At 45.6% G+C, this 13,857-nt stretch overlaps 1 protein-coding gene across 8 annotated transcripts in view; it reads right to left on the bottom strand.

The window, feature by feature from the left end:
• Positions 1 to 13,857, bottom strand: part of UBR4 (ubiquitin protein ligase E3 component n-recognin 4) — a 134,099-nt gene that overhangs the window by 111,422 nt on the left and 8,820 nt on the right. For all 8 annotated transcript variants that reach the window (XM_058718883.1, XM_058718888.1, XM_058718887.1 and 5 more), the window contains exons 3-14: positions 12,558 to 12,661; positions 11,664 to 11,793; positions 11,412 to 11,551; positions 10,805 to 10,907; positions 10,542 to 10,683; positions 10,261 to 10,385; positions 6,990 to 7,114; positions 6,332 to 6,391; positions 6,057 to 6,247; positions 1,922 to 2,021; positions 1,649 to 1,786; positions 492 to 609 (exon numbers count right to left, since the gene is read on the bottom strand). In XM_058718883.1, the coding sequence (XP_058574866.1) occupies positions 492 to 609; positions 1,649 to 1,786; positions 1,922 to 2,021; positions 6,057 to 6,247; positions 6,332 to 6,391; positions 6,990 to 7,114; positions 10,261 to 10,385; positions 10,542 to 10,683; positions 10,805 to 10,907; positions 11,412 to 11,551; positions 11,664 to 11,793; positions 12,558 to 12,661 (1,476 nt within the window). The remainder of the gene's footprint in view (positions 1 to 491; positions 610 to 1,648; positions 1,787 to 1,921; positions 2,022 to 6,056; positions 6,248 to 6,331; positions 6,392 to 6,989; positions 7,115 to 10,260; positions 10,386 to 10,541; positions 10,684 to 10,804; positions 10,908 to 11,411; positions 11,552 to 11,663; positions 11,794 to 12,557; positions 12,662 to 13,857) is intronic.

Raw genomic sequence — 13,857 nt, 5'->3', positions numbered from 1 at the left:
AATAAAACTGCACCTTTCACAATACTATACACCGCTCCCACAAACCCAATTATAATGAACTGGAGATATTTATCTCATTCCATCTCTCTCCAAACAAAGGCAGAAGGGAATGTTCACTTTGCCCTGTTGTTCACTGCAACAGAGTGGAGTTTGTCTCCCTACGCCTCCCCACACCACGCATCTATGACAACAGCCAAACCAATCACCTTACACACAAATGGGTTAATGCAGAAAGAAACGTGAAACGAGATGTATTTTGATCTTGGAGGGGAAAGGATGAAAAGCAATCTGGGCTTCACTGAGAGTAATTTCTACCATCCATTTTTCCACAGCTCAACTTACTCTTGAATAACATGTCACCTTTGAGGGCACAGAAAATCAGGATCCATGCTAGGCAGGGGAAAATGGCAAACAGGAAACTAACGGAAGCGAGCCAATGGAGAAACTTCCTGTTGCAACTATCTCCTGGGAGATGGAAAAGAGGCCTCTACCTTGGCTGCTGTCCTCCTCTGTGCTGCTGAAATCATCCTCATAGTAGGTGTTTGAGTCAGTAGAGGCACTGGCATCACTGCTCATGGAGCCCTTCCTCTGACGCTGCAGGACACAGGCCTAGGAAAACAGCAAGGTTTTGGAACCAATGGTCACAGAAATGGAGCCGCCCTACTTCACCTCATTCACCACGTAAGACATTTTCTCCGTGTCTTCTTTCTTCCTCTAAATCCAAGAAAATCTCTTGGGGTGCCTGGGTGGCTCAGTCTGTTAAGCTTCAGACTCTTAGTTTCGATCAGGTCACGATCTCACGTTTCATGAGATCGAGCCCCGCATCAGACTCTAGGCTGACAGCACGGAGCCTGCTTAGGATTCTCTCTCTTCCTCTCTGCCACTCCCCTGCTTGCACTCTCTTTCTCTCTTTTTCAAAATAAATAAACTTTTTTTTTTTTTTAATTAAAAAATGAAAATATGACCGCTGTCACAAAGAACCAAGTAGCCATGTGCATCACAAAGCTGACAATCAGGGGGCACCCGGGTGGCTCAGTTGGTTAAGCCTCCAACTTCGGCTCAGGTCATGATCTCGCAGTCTGTGAGTTCGAGCCCCGTGTCGGGCACTGCGCTGACAGCTCAGGGCCTGGAGCCCGCTTCGGATTCTGTGTCTCCCTCTCTCTCTGCCCCTCCCTTGCTCTTAGTCTCTCCCTCTCTCAAAAAAAAAAAATAATAATAATAATTTAAAAATAATTTAAAAATAATTTTTTTAGGGGCGCCTGGGTGGCTCAGTTGGTCCAGCGTCGACTTCGGCTCAGGTCACGATCTTGCAGTCCGTGAGTTCGAGCCCTGCATTGGGCTCTGTGCCGACAGCTCGGAGCCTGGAGCCTGCTTCAGATTCTGTGTCTCCTCTCTCTTTGCCTCTCTCTGACTCATGAGCACACACACGTGCTCGCTCTCTCTCTCTCTCTCTCTCTCAAAAATAAATAAACATAAAAAAAGCTGACAATCAGTAACGGATTCACGTGTGGAATCACTGAAGCTTTCCTCTCATCTTCAAAACATTACCATAAATTTTGAGTTTATGAAGGCCACGGCGTACAGCCTTTTTCCTCCTGAGAGGGTTACAAGAGATCCTGCAGATCATCCACGGCGTGACCCCACCCACCTTTCTGTAGGAGGTCGACAGCAGTGTCAACAGCAGGTTCGTCAGCGGGACAGAGTCGATCAGCCGCTGAATCCTCTGGATGGAGGTGCTCTGGGCCATGATGCTCAGGACTGCCGGGGAACCGTCTGTCTCCCAACCCTGAAGGGAAGCAGGCAGAAGAGAATTACGGACCCAACGGCGCAGGAAGGAGCCCCGTGATCAGACGGCTCAGGGCAGCCTCCCCAGGAGCGAAGCCAGCGTCGCCGTGCTGACCCCCTGCGCGCAGTCCCTCACCTTGTGCAGTGCTTCCACTTGCAGGTCTTGGAAGAGAGAGGTCAAGAGCGTGACAGCGTGGTTTGCCAGTATGACCGACAGCACCCCGAAGCCCTGGTGCCTATACAGAGAAGAGGAGAAACACAACTCACCACCTCGGCACAGGGGGTCTTGCCATGCGGGGGTCCCAGACCCCTTTCACAACCTATGAACCTTGCCCCAGAGGGAAGAAAACGCACACACAATGTGTGCATGTAATTTCAGAAGCTCGGTCTCCCTGAAGCCCACCCACGGCCCGCCTGAGGACCCACGAGCTTCAGGTGAAGCACCCCAAGAGGAAAAGAAAGACTTCCAAGTACACGGCACTTTGGAATTTAAACTCTCAGGTCCAATCGACCGGGTGATGTATAGATGCTGACGTTCAAAGGCTGCTAGGACACTTGAAGTCATTCTTTCGAGAAGAAAAAAGTTAAAAATTGCCAATTTCTGTAAAATATCTGGGCACAAACCAAAGAGAATAAAAACGAAGACTGACACACTGAATGTAAAACCTTCTTTCTGTCCAAATGGCCACATGACAAACAATTAGAATATCTAATATACAAAGAGTGCACGTAAATTAGTAAGAAAAAAGGACAAACAGCAAAGAGAAAACTGGGGCAAAGGACACAGGCAGTTGCAATGGCACTAATAAAGAAATACGAGTAAGAGAAATGTAATACCACCTTTCTCCTTTAACGCTGGGGCACCTGGGTGGCTCATTCAGTTCACCATCCAACTTCGGCTCAGGTCACGATCTCACAGCATCGGAGTTCGAGCCCCGCGTTGGGCTCTGCACCAACAGTTCAGAGCCTGGAGCCTGCTTCAGATTCTGTCCCCCTCTCTTTCTGTCCCTCCCCGACTTGTGTTCAAAAATAAACTTTCTCCTTTAACATTAGAAAACGTGAAACCTAACAATGCCCACTGTCAAAGATCTGTGTCTCCCTTTCTCTCTCTCTGTCCCTACCCCACTTGTGTTCGGTCTCAAAAATAAACTTCCTCCTTTAACGTTAGAAAATGTGAAAACGAACGATGCCCACTCCAAAGCGGACCTGGGGAAACGGGCACACGTGCACACACAGCTGCTAAGTAAGAATGCAATCAGAACAGTCTGACAAAACATTTCAAATTTTTACATAAGTGTGCCCTTTGTCCTAACATTCATACCTCTAGGTATTTACCCCAAGGGGATAATTAAGCAACTTCACAAAGATTTATGTTTTAGAAGATTTATCAAAGCACAGTTTATCAAAACCAGAAATTTCATACACCCTAAATAAGTGTTTCAATAAGGTGATTAGAGTCAACTATGGCCTATTTACATAGTGGAATGCTTAGATACAGTGATCCCTAATACGGGCACTGAGAAAACGTCTACGATGTTTTCTAACAGTGATCCTGCTTCTGTAAACGTATACATTTTGAATGCGTGCACAGAAAAACATCTGGAAGAATGTTTACCGATTTGGGTGGTAGAATTGGGGTGATTTTCCCCCCCTTTCTTATGGTTTGTAACTTACACAAGGAACAGGTTTTCTTAAATCTTAAGAAACAATAGCCATTTTTTAAACATAACTACTTTTTTTTAAGTTTTATTTACTTATTTTGAGAAAGAGAGAGAGAGAGAGCGAGCAGGGGAGGAGCAGAGAGGGGAGAGAGAGGATCCCAAGCAGGCGCCGCGCTGCCAGCACAGAGTGCGACGCAGGGCTCAAACTCATGAAGCATGAGCTCATGACTTGAGCCAAAAGCAAGAATCAGACGCTTAACCAACTGAGCCACCTGGGCGCCCCATAACTGTTACTTCTGTGGGCAGACCTTTTGGCATCCTCCCACGTCCCTTTACAATGAGTGCAGACACTCACAGAATTATCAACTACTGTTCTCTCTAATGTGCTTACCTCTCTTCTTTGCCTAGTGTCTACTGTCTACCATCCCAACGTCTATTTCAGATTTCAGTTCGCTTAACACCTCAAGGAAGCCTGCTTTGATTTCTCTGACCAGGCCAAACGCCCTTATTATAATACTCTCTAGATACAATTTGACATCTCCGTGTTTCTTGGAAGCGTGTCCTTTTTTTTTTTTTTTTTTTTTGGTACATCACAGCATTCCAGAAATGACACAGAGCCTGGGACAGAGAAGACAACTCAACTCAGTGAATAATTTGTTGACTGAGGTCCAGAATTTGACTCCCTCCTTGAACTCCAGATGCCCATGCCAACCGCCTCCTCTACACCTCACACAGAGAGATGTGACAGTCATCTCAGAGTCGGCATGGTGAAGATGACATTCTGTGTTTCTTCGCCTTCCTGCCACCCCAGCTACTCCTGAGCTGGTATTCCCAGTCTCCGTAAATCACACCATCCTCCGTAAATTACACAATTTTTTGTCTCCTGCCAAAAAATGTTGAGGTCCTATTTTTCACACTCAATATCCAAGCCATCGGCAAATCCTGTCAGCTGTACCTTCAAAACACATACCCCTTGGACCTCTTCTCTCTGCCTTTCCCACCAGCTCTGTCATTTGCAGAAATGCATCAGCTTCCTACCCGCCCTCCTTCCTGCCTTACACCCTGCAGTCTGTTCTCCTCACAGAAGCTGGCTTCTCACATCGCCAATAACTAGTAAGTCAGATCGGATCACTTTCCTGGGGAAAACCCTCCATGACTTACAGATTACACTTGGCCCTAGGAGATCTGGCCCCGGGCTACCTCTCTGATCTAATTTCCACGCTCCCTCCTGGACGGCTCCACTCCAGCCCACACGGACCTAACTGATCCTTAAAAATGCCAATCAAACCCCCATCTCCAAACCTGAACAATTCTACCCCCAAAATCTGCATGGCTCGCCCTGCCACCTCACATATGTTCTCTCCGTCTTGTCTTCAGAGCTTATTCTTCACCACCCTAACTAAAACACCAGCCCCTTACTAGCTTGCTAGCCCCTTACTCTGATTTATTTTTCTTTACAGGACTCCTACGATAAGTTATCATGAACGTATTAGTGTATCTCCTCACAGTCACTCCAGTTAGAAAAGAAGCTCCATTGGGGCGCCTGGGTGGCTCCGTCGGCTAAGCGTCCGACTTCGGCTTAGGTCATGATCTCGCAGTTTGTGGGTTCGATCCCCACATCGGGCTCTGTGCTGACAGCTCAGAGTCTGGAGCCTGCTTCGGATTCTGTGTCTCCCTCGCTCTCTGCCCCTCCCCTGCTCATGCTCTATCTCTCTCTGTCCCAAAAATTAAATAAATAGAAAAGAAAAGAAGCTCCATCAAAGCAAGGACACTGCTTTGAAGAGTGCTACGTCCTCCATGCCCAGAGACAGCCCAACACGTGGTAGGGACTGAATAGCAAACAAAACCCAGAAATGCCTAGGCTCAGAAAAGAAAACGTCAAGCCACATGGAAGTCATATGTCTAACTTCTCTCCTAGCAAGCAGGGCTTACTTCACCCAAACAGATGCAAACATTTTAGGAAGCAAGGCAGGGGGACCCGACAGAATCCTCTTTAGAGGTTAAACATGCAGTGAGCCATCAGCTGAAAGTTAAACAGGCCCATTACACAAAACAGAAGCACTGTTTTCTGATTTGACCCTCATAAAAACCCTGAAATAGGGGCACCTGGGTGCCTCGCTCGGCTGCCCTTCCGACTGTTGATTTTGCTTCAAGTCAGGATCTCACGTTTGTGAGTTCAAATGGGCTCGCAATGGGCTCTGCACCAATAACATGGAGCCCACCTGGGATTCTCTCTCTCTCCCTCTCTGCCCCTCCCCAGCTTGCGCACGCTCTCCCTCAAGATAAACAAACGTTAAAAAATAAATAAATAAATAAATAAATAAATAAATAAATAAATAAATAAATAAAACCCCTGAAATACGTTACACACACATTTCCCCCTCTTATAGATAAGGAAACAAGATCAGAATGAACGATTTATCCAAAATGACACAGCTATGATGTAGAGACAGTGGATGATGGTCATCACCTTAGTCATTAAATTCAACCAAGTATGAAGGCAAATGTTTCCATCGATGCGAAGACAAGAGGGGTTACACCAGCTCCCCATCAAGATAAAATGGCAGGCAAACAAAACAAAACATGAGTAGCAATCGAGTAGACACATACCCTTTTCCAGGCCCCAGTTTAGGAGAGCCCACTCCCTCTTTTGTGCGAGAAAGGATGTCTCTGACGCGGAGTGCGGCCAGTGGGTCTTTCTCTTTCCCCTTATCAGCCAAGGCAGTAGGGCTGAGGTTCAATATGAGGAAAAGACTGTTTAACAAACACCAGGCACCCAGCAGTTGGAAGTTCTGATAGTGCTGTTAAAAGGCACAAAAGCAAAGTATGAACACAGAGATCTTACCGGCTGTGAGACAGGAATGTAGCAGAGACACATTTCTTACCTCTCCACCGGCCCGGCGGGAATTGCTGATCGCTTGTCCGATCATGTCATATATTTCAAGCTGCACAACATCAAACATAACAAAAAGCTGAGCAAGCTGTCATATTTCATTACAAATGTTAATCCCACCCAAACTCATTTTGCTCATAAAATCAAATGTCCTCAAGGCACCTTCTAATGATACAATCCCATCACACTTTCCTTGACCTGCGCGTGGTGTTGACTACTCTCTATATCCAGCTCCTGTGTCACCTCTTCAGAGGTGTCCCCTGCCCCCAATCTAAAACAATACCCCAGGCCCACATCAGATCACGGCTTACCACACTGATTCATCCTACATGCTTGGCATTCTCTGCGGCTATCTCGTGCATCGTGTGTCTTCACTAAAAGCGCACTGACACACAGCACGCCTTCAACTACGTGTGCTGACTGAATGACTCCTCGCCCACAGGGTCCACTGCCAACACGAAGATGCAGTGTTTTCTGCAGAGTCAACCAAGCTGCCAAACACGCCAAACACCCAGCACTCAGACCTGTTACCCGAGCGGAAGGGTTGGAGAGCACTCCGTGTCCTTTGCTCTACCCGGGAAGAGAGGGGGGCCTGACCCTATCTCCTCACAGAACAATGGCAGTGCCTGGGTCCAGATGGCATGGCTTACACATTTCTGGACGATCGTAGCCGCATCGCTCTCGTAGTCATCTTCTTTGGAGCTCGTGGACCCCGTCCGCACCTGCTGGGCACTACCCACATGCAGGATGGCCATGCAAGTTGCCACACTCACGCCTGGAGGAAAAAAAGAAAGATGCACGGATTCGAATCATGGCAGTCCCACGAGCCCACCAAAACAGAACCATAAAACAACCTACCCAAAGGTAATTCCATGATTTGATCACAGACAGTAAAGTCCACAGGGCAAGACTAAACAGTGATACCATGCGATCCAGCAATCAACACTCCTAAGTACTTAGCTGAATGAGCTGAAAACTTCTATCCACATAAAAACCTGCACACAAATACTTATTGTAGCTTTATTCATGGTTGCCAACAACTGGAAGCAATCAAGATGCCCTTCGACAGGTGGATGCAGTACCACAAACTACGGCACACCCGTATGAGGAGTATTATTCGGCAATAACAAAAAACGAGCTATCAGGTCACAAAAAATCACAGAGGAAACTTAAATGCGGGATCCAAGCAGACTGCTTCTAACTTTAGGGCATTCTGGAAAAGCTAAAACTATGGAGACAGTGAAAAGATCAGTGATTTCTAGGGGGCAGGGGTAGGGGTAGGAGACAGGGATTCCTGGGTAGAGCACAAGGGACTGCAGAGCAGTGAAACTATTGTGTCACAGTGATGACGAATACACGACGTTATGCATTTGTCAAAAGCCACAGAACTGTCTGAAAGAGAAATCCATAATGTAAACAACAGACTTCTCAGATGTTAATAGTGTATCAACAGTGCATTCATCGATTATAACAAACGTACTGTTATTAATGCACTATGTTAATGATGAGGGAAACCGTACTGGGGACAGAAGGTAGATGGGCACTCTGTATCACCTGCTCAATTTTTCTGTAAACCTAAAACTGCTTTAGAAATAAGTATCTATTAACTTTAAAACTTTAAAGACATCACAAGATATCTTCAATTTTTTCAAGATTACAGGGAAAAACATTCCACTCTTGGTATTCCTCAAAGACATCAAATCCTTGTCTTTAAGTCAAATCCCAGGCCATCAAATTTCAACAAACCAACTCTAGGATTTTAATTCGACTAAAAATTTTTAAGGATTCTTTAACCATTACCAAGTATACTGACGGCCATGTAATATTCAAGAGATTCCCTAATAACTGAAACAAACCCCAACTTAAAAACTGCAAAAATCGGGGCGCCTGGGTGGCTTGGTCGGTTAAGCGTCCGACGTCGGCTCAGGTCAAGATCTCACAATCCGTGAGTTCGAGCCCCGCGTCGGGCTCTGTGCTGACAGCTCAGAGCCTGGAGCCTGTTTCAGATTCTGTGTCTCCCTCTCTCTCTGCCCCTCCCCTGTTCATGCTCTGTCTCTCTCTGTCTCAAAAATAAATAAACGTTAAAAAAAAAAAAACTGCAAAAATCCAAGGCAGAGAACAAGGAAATAAACACTGGAATTGGGCTGGGAGAGAACGTATCTTCACAGGTATCTTTAGCTTTCTATTCCTACTGCTGCTGCCCTAGCTTAGGCCCTTAATGTGTCTCACCTGAGTGACTATAAAAAAAATCCTAACAGAGCTTCCGGACTCCAAATTTCTCCATGCCAAAATGTCCTGTGTACTGCTACTTGAATGTTCTTCCTAAAATATAGCTCAGAATCTTCAATGGTTTCTCCTGTCTATAGGACACAAGCCAAATGAATTAGACTGCATTTCTCTCTCTTTTTTTTTTTTTTTAGAGACAGCACAAGCGGGGGAGAGGGACAGAGGGGGAGAGAGGGAGGGAGGGAATGAAGGAGGGGAGGGGGGAAGGGGGAGGGGGAGAATCTTAAGCAGGCTCCGTGCAGACACGGGACTTGAGCCTACAACCGTGGCATCATGACCTGAGCCGAAATCAAGAGTCGGATGCTCAACTAACTGAGCTACCCAAGTGCCCCTAGCCTGCATTTCTAAGACCTCTTTGATTGTGTCCTTTCTTTCCCACTGTACAATACCCACTAAGCACATATCCTCTCCCCCTGCCCCTCCTCTCCACACACACTGATACAGTATGTGCCCCCAGACTCCAGGACACTCTGAGTCCTGCTTCTGCCTCTGCCTAGGGATAGCCCTACTGAAAATCCACCTGCCCTGCAGGTACATCAACAGAACTTCTTCATTACTACTGCTTTACCCAATTCCTATTTGCATCCAGATGTTCAAAATAAAGCTGTTGGAAGAATATAGGGAGATGATCAACCTCAGCAATTTCATGATGGTCCCTAAGGTCAAGTTTCCAAGACTGTTCAAATCCTCACTCAGAGAGCCAAGTAAACAAAGGAAATTGTTATACCTTCCAAGACATACCAGGACTATGCTATTTGAAATCAAGGATCAGAGAACTGGGGTAAAAAGTCACTGTCATAACTTAAAAGTGAGTGAACGCCAGATGTCAGGCCCCACTTCCAAGGCAGCATGATCAACAGGAAGAGAGGAGATTTTGTGGGCGCATGAAGAATAATCAATATAAACAGATACCACCTGTTCCATGAAGGCTTCCTCAAACCTGCTCCCACAGCAAGACTCCCTCTCTCTCTACTTCGCACACCCAGCCGTGCTACACTCCTCTTACTGCTTTTTGTCATCTCCTGTTTTATGTCATACCCTGCAGTCCTAACTGTTCTCAGTGTAGGCTCCTTGAGGCCAAGGATCAGATACTGTTCATCTCAATATCCCAACAGCACTTGGCATTTTGCTTTACACAGACATTTACTATCTGCACATACTATAAAATCAAATATGCACATAATAACAACACCAGCAGTGGAACAACAAGATAATTTACAAGACTCCTATTGAGACCTCATTTCACCTAGATGAGACATTAGATGATCCTCAGGGGGAAGGGCACAAGTAAGGCGGGGAGAGCACTCAGAAGGATCTCATGGTTGGGACACCTGGGTGGCGCAGTCAGTTAAGCATCCGACTTCGGCCCAGGTCATGATCTCACAGCTCATGAGTTCGAGCTCCGCGCTGAGCTCTGTGTTGACAGCTCAGAGCCTAGAGCCTGCTTCCGATTCTGTGTCTCCCTCTCTCTCTCTGCCCCTCCCCTGCTCGTGCTGTCTCTCTCTGTCTCAAAAATAAAAAAACATTAAAAAAAAAAATTTAAAAAGCAAAAAGAAAAAAAAGGGATCTCATGGTTTCCAGAAAGCGTACTTGTACTTGACTGACAAAATGAGAACAGACATCATCACCTCTCACCTGCATAGAGACAACTTAGGCTGAGGACTGTCACATCTTGCAGACGAGAAGGATTGAGAGGCTCCAACACAGGTAGAGAGAGGGTATCCAATGCCATGGTAACATCAATCACCAGTGAATGAAAACTAGAACATAACAGAGGAGGAGGTTAACAAGAACGTCTCTGTGAATCCCTTGCTTATTCTGATCACTAAAGAAAGTCGGCATGCCACAGAAAGCTAACCGGTTTCTCTTTCCGAGGGCAGCACCAGAACGTAAAGCACACAGCCTGAGCCCCTTACCCGTTGCGAACAGCAGTGGCATCGGCTACTGTTGCAGGCATGATGAAGAAAGAATTGGCCAACACTGCATCTTGAAACCGATTGATGTAGCGCAGGAAATACGGTAGGTTCAAACACACACGCAGCAGCTTCTCTGAGCCACCTGAATCAACGACAAGGCTCAACCTTACAAACAGGCCTCTGTCTGCTGCTGGATTCTCTTCCACGTATGAAATTTTGGAAAGCAGAGAAACCGGCTTTCTGACGATGATTAAGAGTCTTACCAAGCTCTTGAAGACTAGCCACGTTCTGAGCTATAAACACATTCTTGGTTTTGACAGCAGAGGCTTGATCTGTGGATGACTGCTCCTCATTTTCTCCTTCAGCCTAAAGAGAAACAAAAGGCACGTGAAAGGCCTATCATGACACCACCACCTGCCGACTACAGCCCTGCAGTCAGAATCGAAACAAGCACCCAAACGAAGCAGCTCTACGGATACTCCTCAGACTCCCCAGTTAGTGAGGGGCAACTCCCCCTCTAATGTAGGCAAAATACAAGTCAGTTTCCCAAGAAGAGAAAAATATATAGCTTTAAAATATATATATTCTACAACCAGTATAGAGTGTGATACCTTTGACGGAAAAATGTACGTGCTCTTCACGTTTATTTGCACTGAGAAATTCAGAAGAATGACCATCCAAAGAGTAACAACAGTGGACAGAACGTTAGGGTAAGTTTTGCTTTTTTCTGGTTTGTATTCTTCTATTTCTTTCTATCATAGGCACTTAATCACTTTATGTCGCAAACAGAAGATGCATTTGTTACTTTTTTCTAGTATTCTCATCTTAACAACTTCCAAGGGGTGAGGACATTTGGCTGGAGTAACTCACCGGAGTCTGTGGACCTACGGGCGGCGATGCTACAGTTCTAGGGTTGAAAACTGACGTCAGCTGATTCAAAAAATTCATCTGTACCTCCTTCTGCCTCAGCTCTGGGCTTACTGGTGAGGCCAGCTCTTTCTGATCTTCCACTGTAAATATAAAACCAAAAACAGGATGAGCAGAGTACCGCTAGAAGGCAGAGCGGGAGAAAGTTGGCCAGGGAAGCAGCCAAGGAACTGGGTCTGGCAAACGAACGCTCACCATCTGAGAGCGTCTTCACTGTTTGTGGCAGCTTGGCGGATTTCATCATGGCTGTGAACGTGATAATTTCAGTCCTGTCTAGTCGGCTACAGCCAGTGCACAGGCCCTTGATTAGGAGAATCAAGTGTTTCTGAGAAGACAACAAATTCAAGTATGTCTTTTAGAAGATGCTACTCTTTTGGGACTTGTAACTGGCACAGGGCCAGATTGAGCTTGCTAGCAAGAATAGAAATGAGGAAAAACACTAAAGCAGAGATCACAAGCTGATGGTCCTCAGACCACAGCTGGCTTGCAAATTTGTCTCATTAGTCTCAAAGTGTTGCTGTTGGATTTTCAGTTTTTTATCTGAAGTTTTAGCTAACGTTTTAAAGCATGGAAGTTTTAGCATTCAAATCCAGATTTCTTATCTCTCTTGATAATCCCCAAGATAGAGCAACTGAGTCTCCACCCCTGCCTGGCAACAATGGGCTGGAGCCACACAGCGATTGGCCCTTAATAGCTGTGGCTGGCACACTTCACTGATTTTGTTACTGACCTGGTCCCTGGAAACGTGACACTCTGCAATCCTTGCAAAAGCCTGTGCAACCAGGAGGTTGGCAAACCACAGCCCCAATTCAGCCCACTGCCTATTTTTGTAAATAAAGTTTCCTGGACCACAGCTTCACTTGTTCATTTACGTATTGTCTGTGGCTGCTTTCACACTACAAAGGCAGAGTTTAGAAGATAGAGACTAGTTGCAACAGGGACTGAATGGTCAGCAAATTGTTTACTCTCTGGCCTATTACGGGAAATGTTCACCAACCCCTGCTCTCTGCCACCCCTTCTCCACCATTCCACTAGTCTGTCAAAGTCCTACTTCGAAAGAAGGGCCCCAGAAGAGCCCGACACTCTCACCTGGGACACAGCACAAGCCTCATCTGGATTCTCCAGACGTAGCAGAGAAAACTCAATCAGGACTTTGCAGGCTGCTGCCACGGACTGAAGCTGGTTCCGGGGAACTGAGAAAGCAAGTAAGCTTTACTTAACCTCAGACTGCTACAGCTTGCTTCAGCCTCACAGTCAGTACATCAAAACCAGACAACCATTGAGCTCCACATGTCCGACATTCCCGATGTCATTCTATGACAAGAATCATTCAGAACCAACAATCCAAGGCGCAAACAAAGGCATCCTGGCACTGACAGCCATCCACTGCTTTTAGATCAACCTATCTTATATTTACTGGAAATTAATAATAATAATAGGATATACATCACAATAAGTACCAAGCACTTCAAACATACTAATCCACTTAATCCTTAAACCAATTTTAAGAGGTAGCTATTATTGTTTCCCTCCCCCCTCCTTTTTCTAAACAGATAAGGAAATTACACCAGAGATGAAATGACTTGCCCAAAGTCACACAGCCACAAGCAAATCCAGGAAGTCTGACTCTGGAGTTCATGCTCTCAACTATTAGAACATACTACCTCTTCTTCCCCATAGGTTCTAAATGCCTTTTGCAAAGGGCTTCCTACACAAAATTTCTTCAAGCTAAAACTGATTCTTTCAACAGGAACAGCACCTATAATAAACAGCACTGGACACTTGAAGATTACTGAGCGACCCTATACCTTCCTTTCATTTTACATGTGTAGCAAACTATTTAAGTAAACAAATAATTACAATTCTTCAGAACTATCTTAGGATTTTTTTTAAAAAGAGAAATACAAAAATTCAGAAATAGTGGAAAATAAGGGTAAAAAAAAGTTTAAAAGAATGGGAACTGAAACTGAAATCCCTTGAGATACCAGAGAACACAAAAGGAGAATTTACTTTCTCACCAAACCAAATAAGGAATAATAGAGCCCTCGTCAGTGGCTGCTAACCCCAGGTCCGTATCCACCCATCCGCCTCGACTCCCAGAAATTAACACGCTAGTAATTACACGTGCATGTGTGAAATCAGTAAAATGCTTTTGATTAAGAACGGAAGGAAGGTTAACTTAATGGGTTATAAAGCAGATATCCAAACCAAGTGGTTTTTAAAGCCCCCTTGATTGGCCCAGGTAAAGAAACTTCCAGAGCCTTATCAGACTGACAGCAGTTTCCATCACTGGGTGAACAGGTTAAGAGTGCTAAAATACAACTTCATTAACAACCTGCTCAGACACCCTACAAAGAGGAGACACAATTCCCCTATTCCCAAGCCCTCG

Source organism: Neofelis nebulosa, chromosome 2 (assembly GCF_028018385.1).
Source record: "Neofelis nebulosa isolate mNeoNeb1 chromosome 2, mNeoNeb1.pri, whole genome shotgun sequence".
NCBI classification, from domain to species: domain Eukaryota; kingdom Metazoa; phylum Chordata; class Mammalia; order Carnivora; family Felidae; genus Neofelis; species Neofelis nebulosa.
This window is presented reverse-complemented; position numbering and strand designations above follow the sequence as displayed.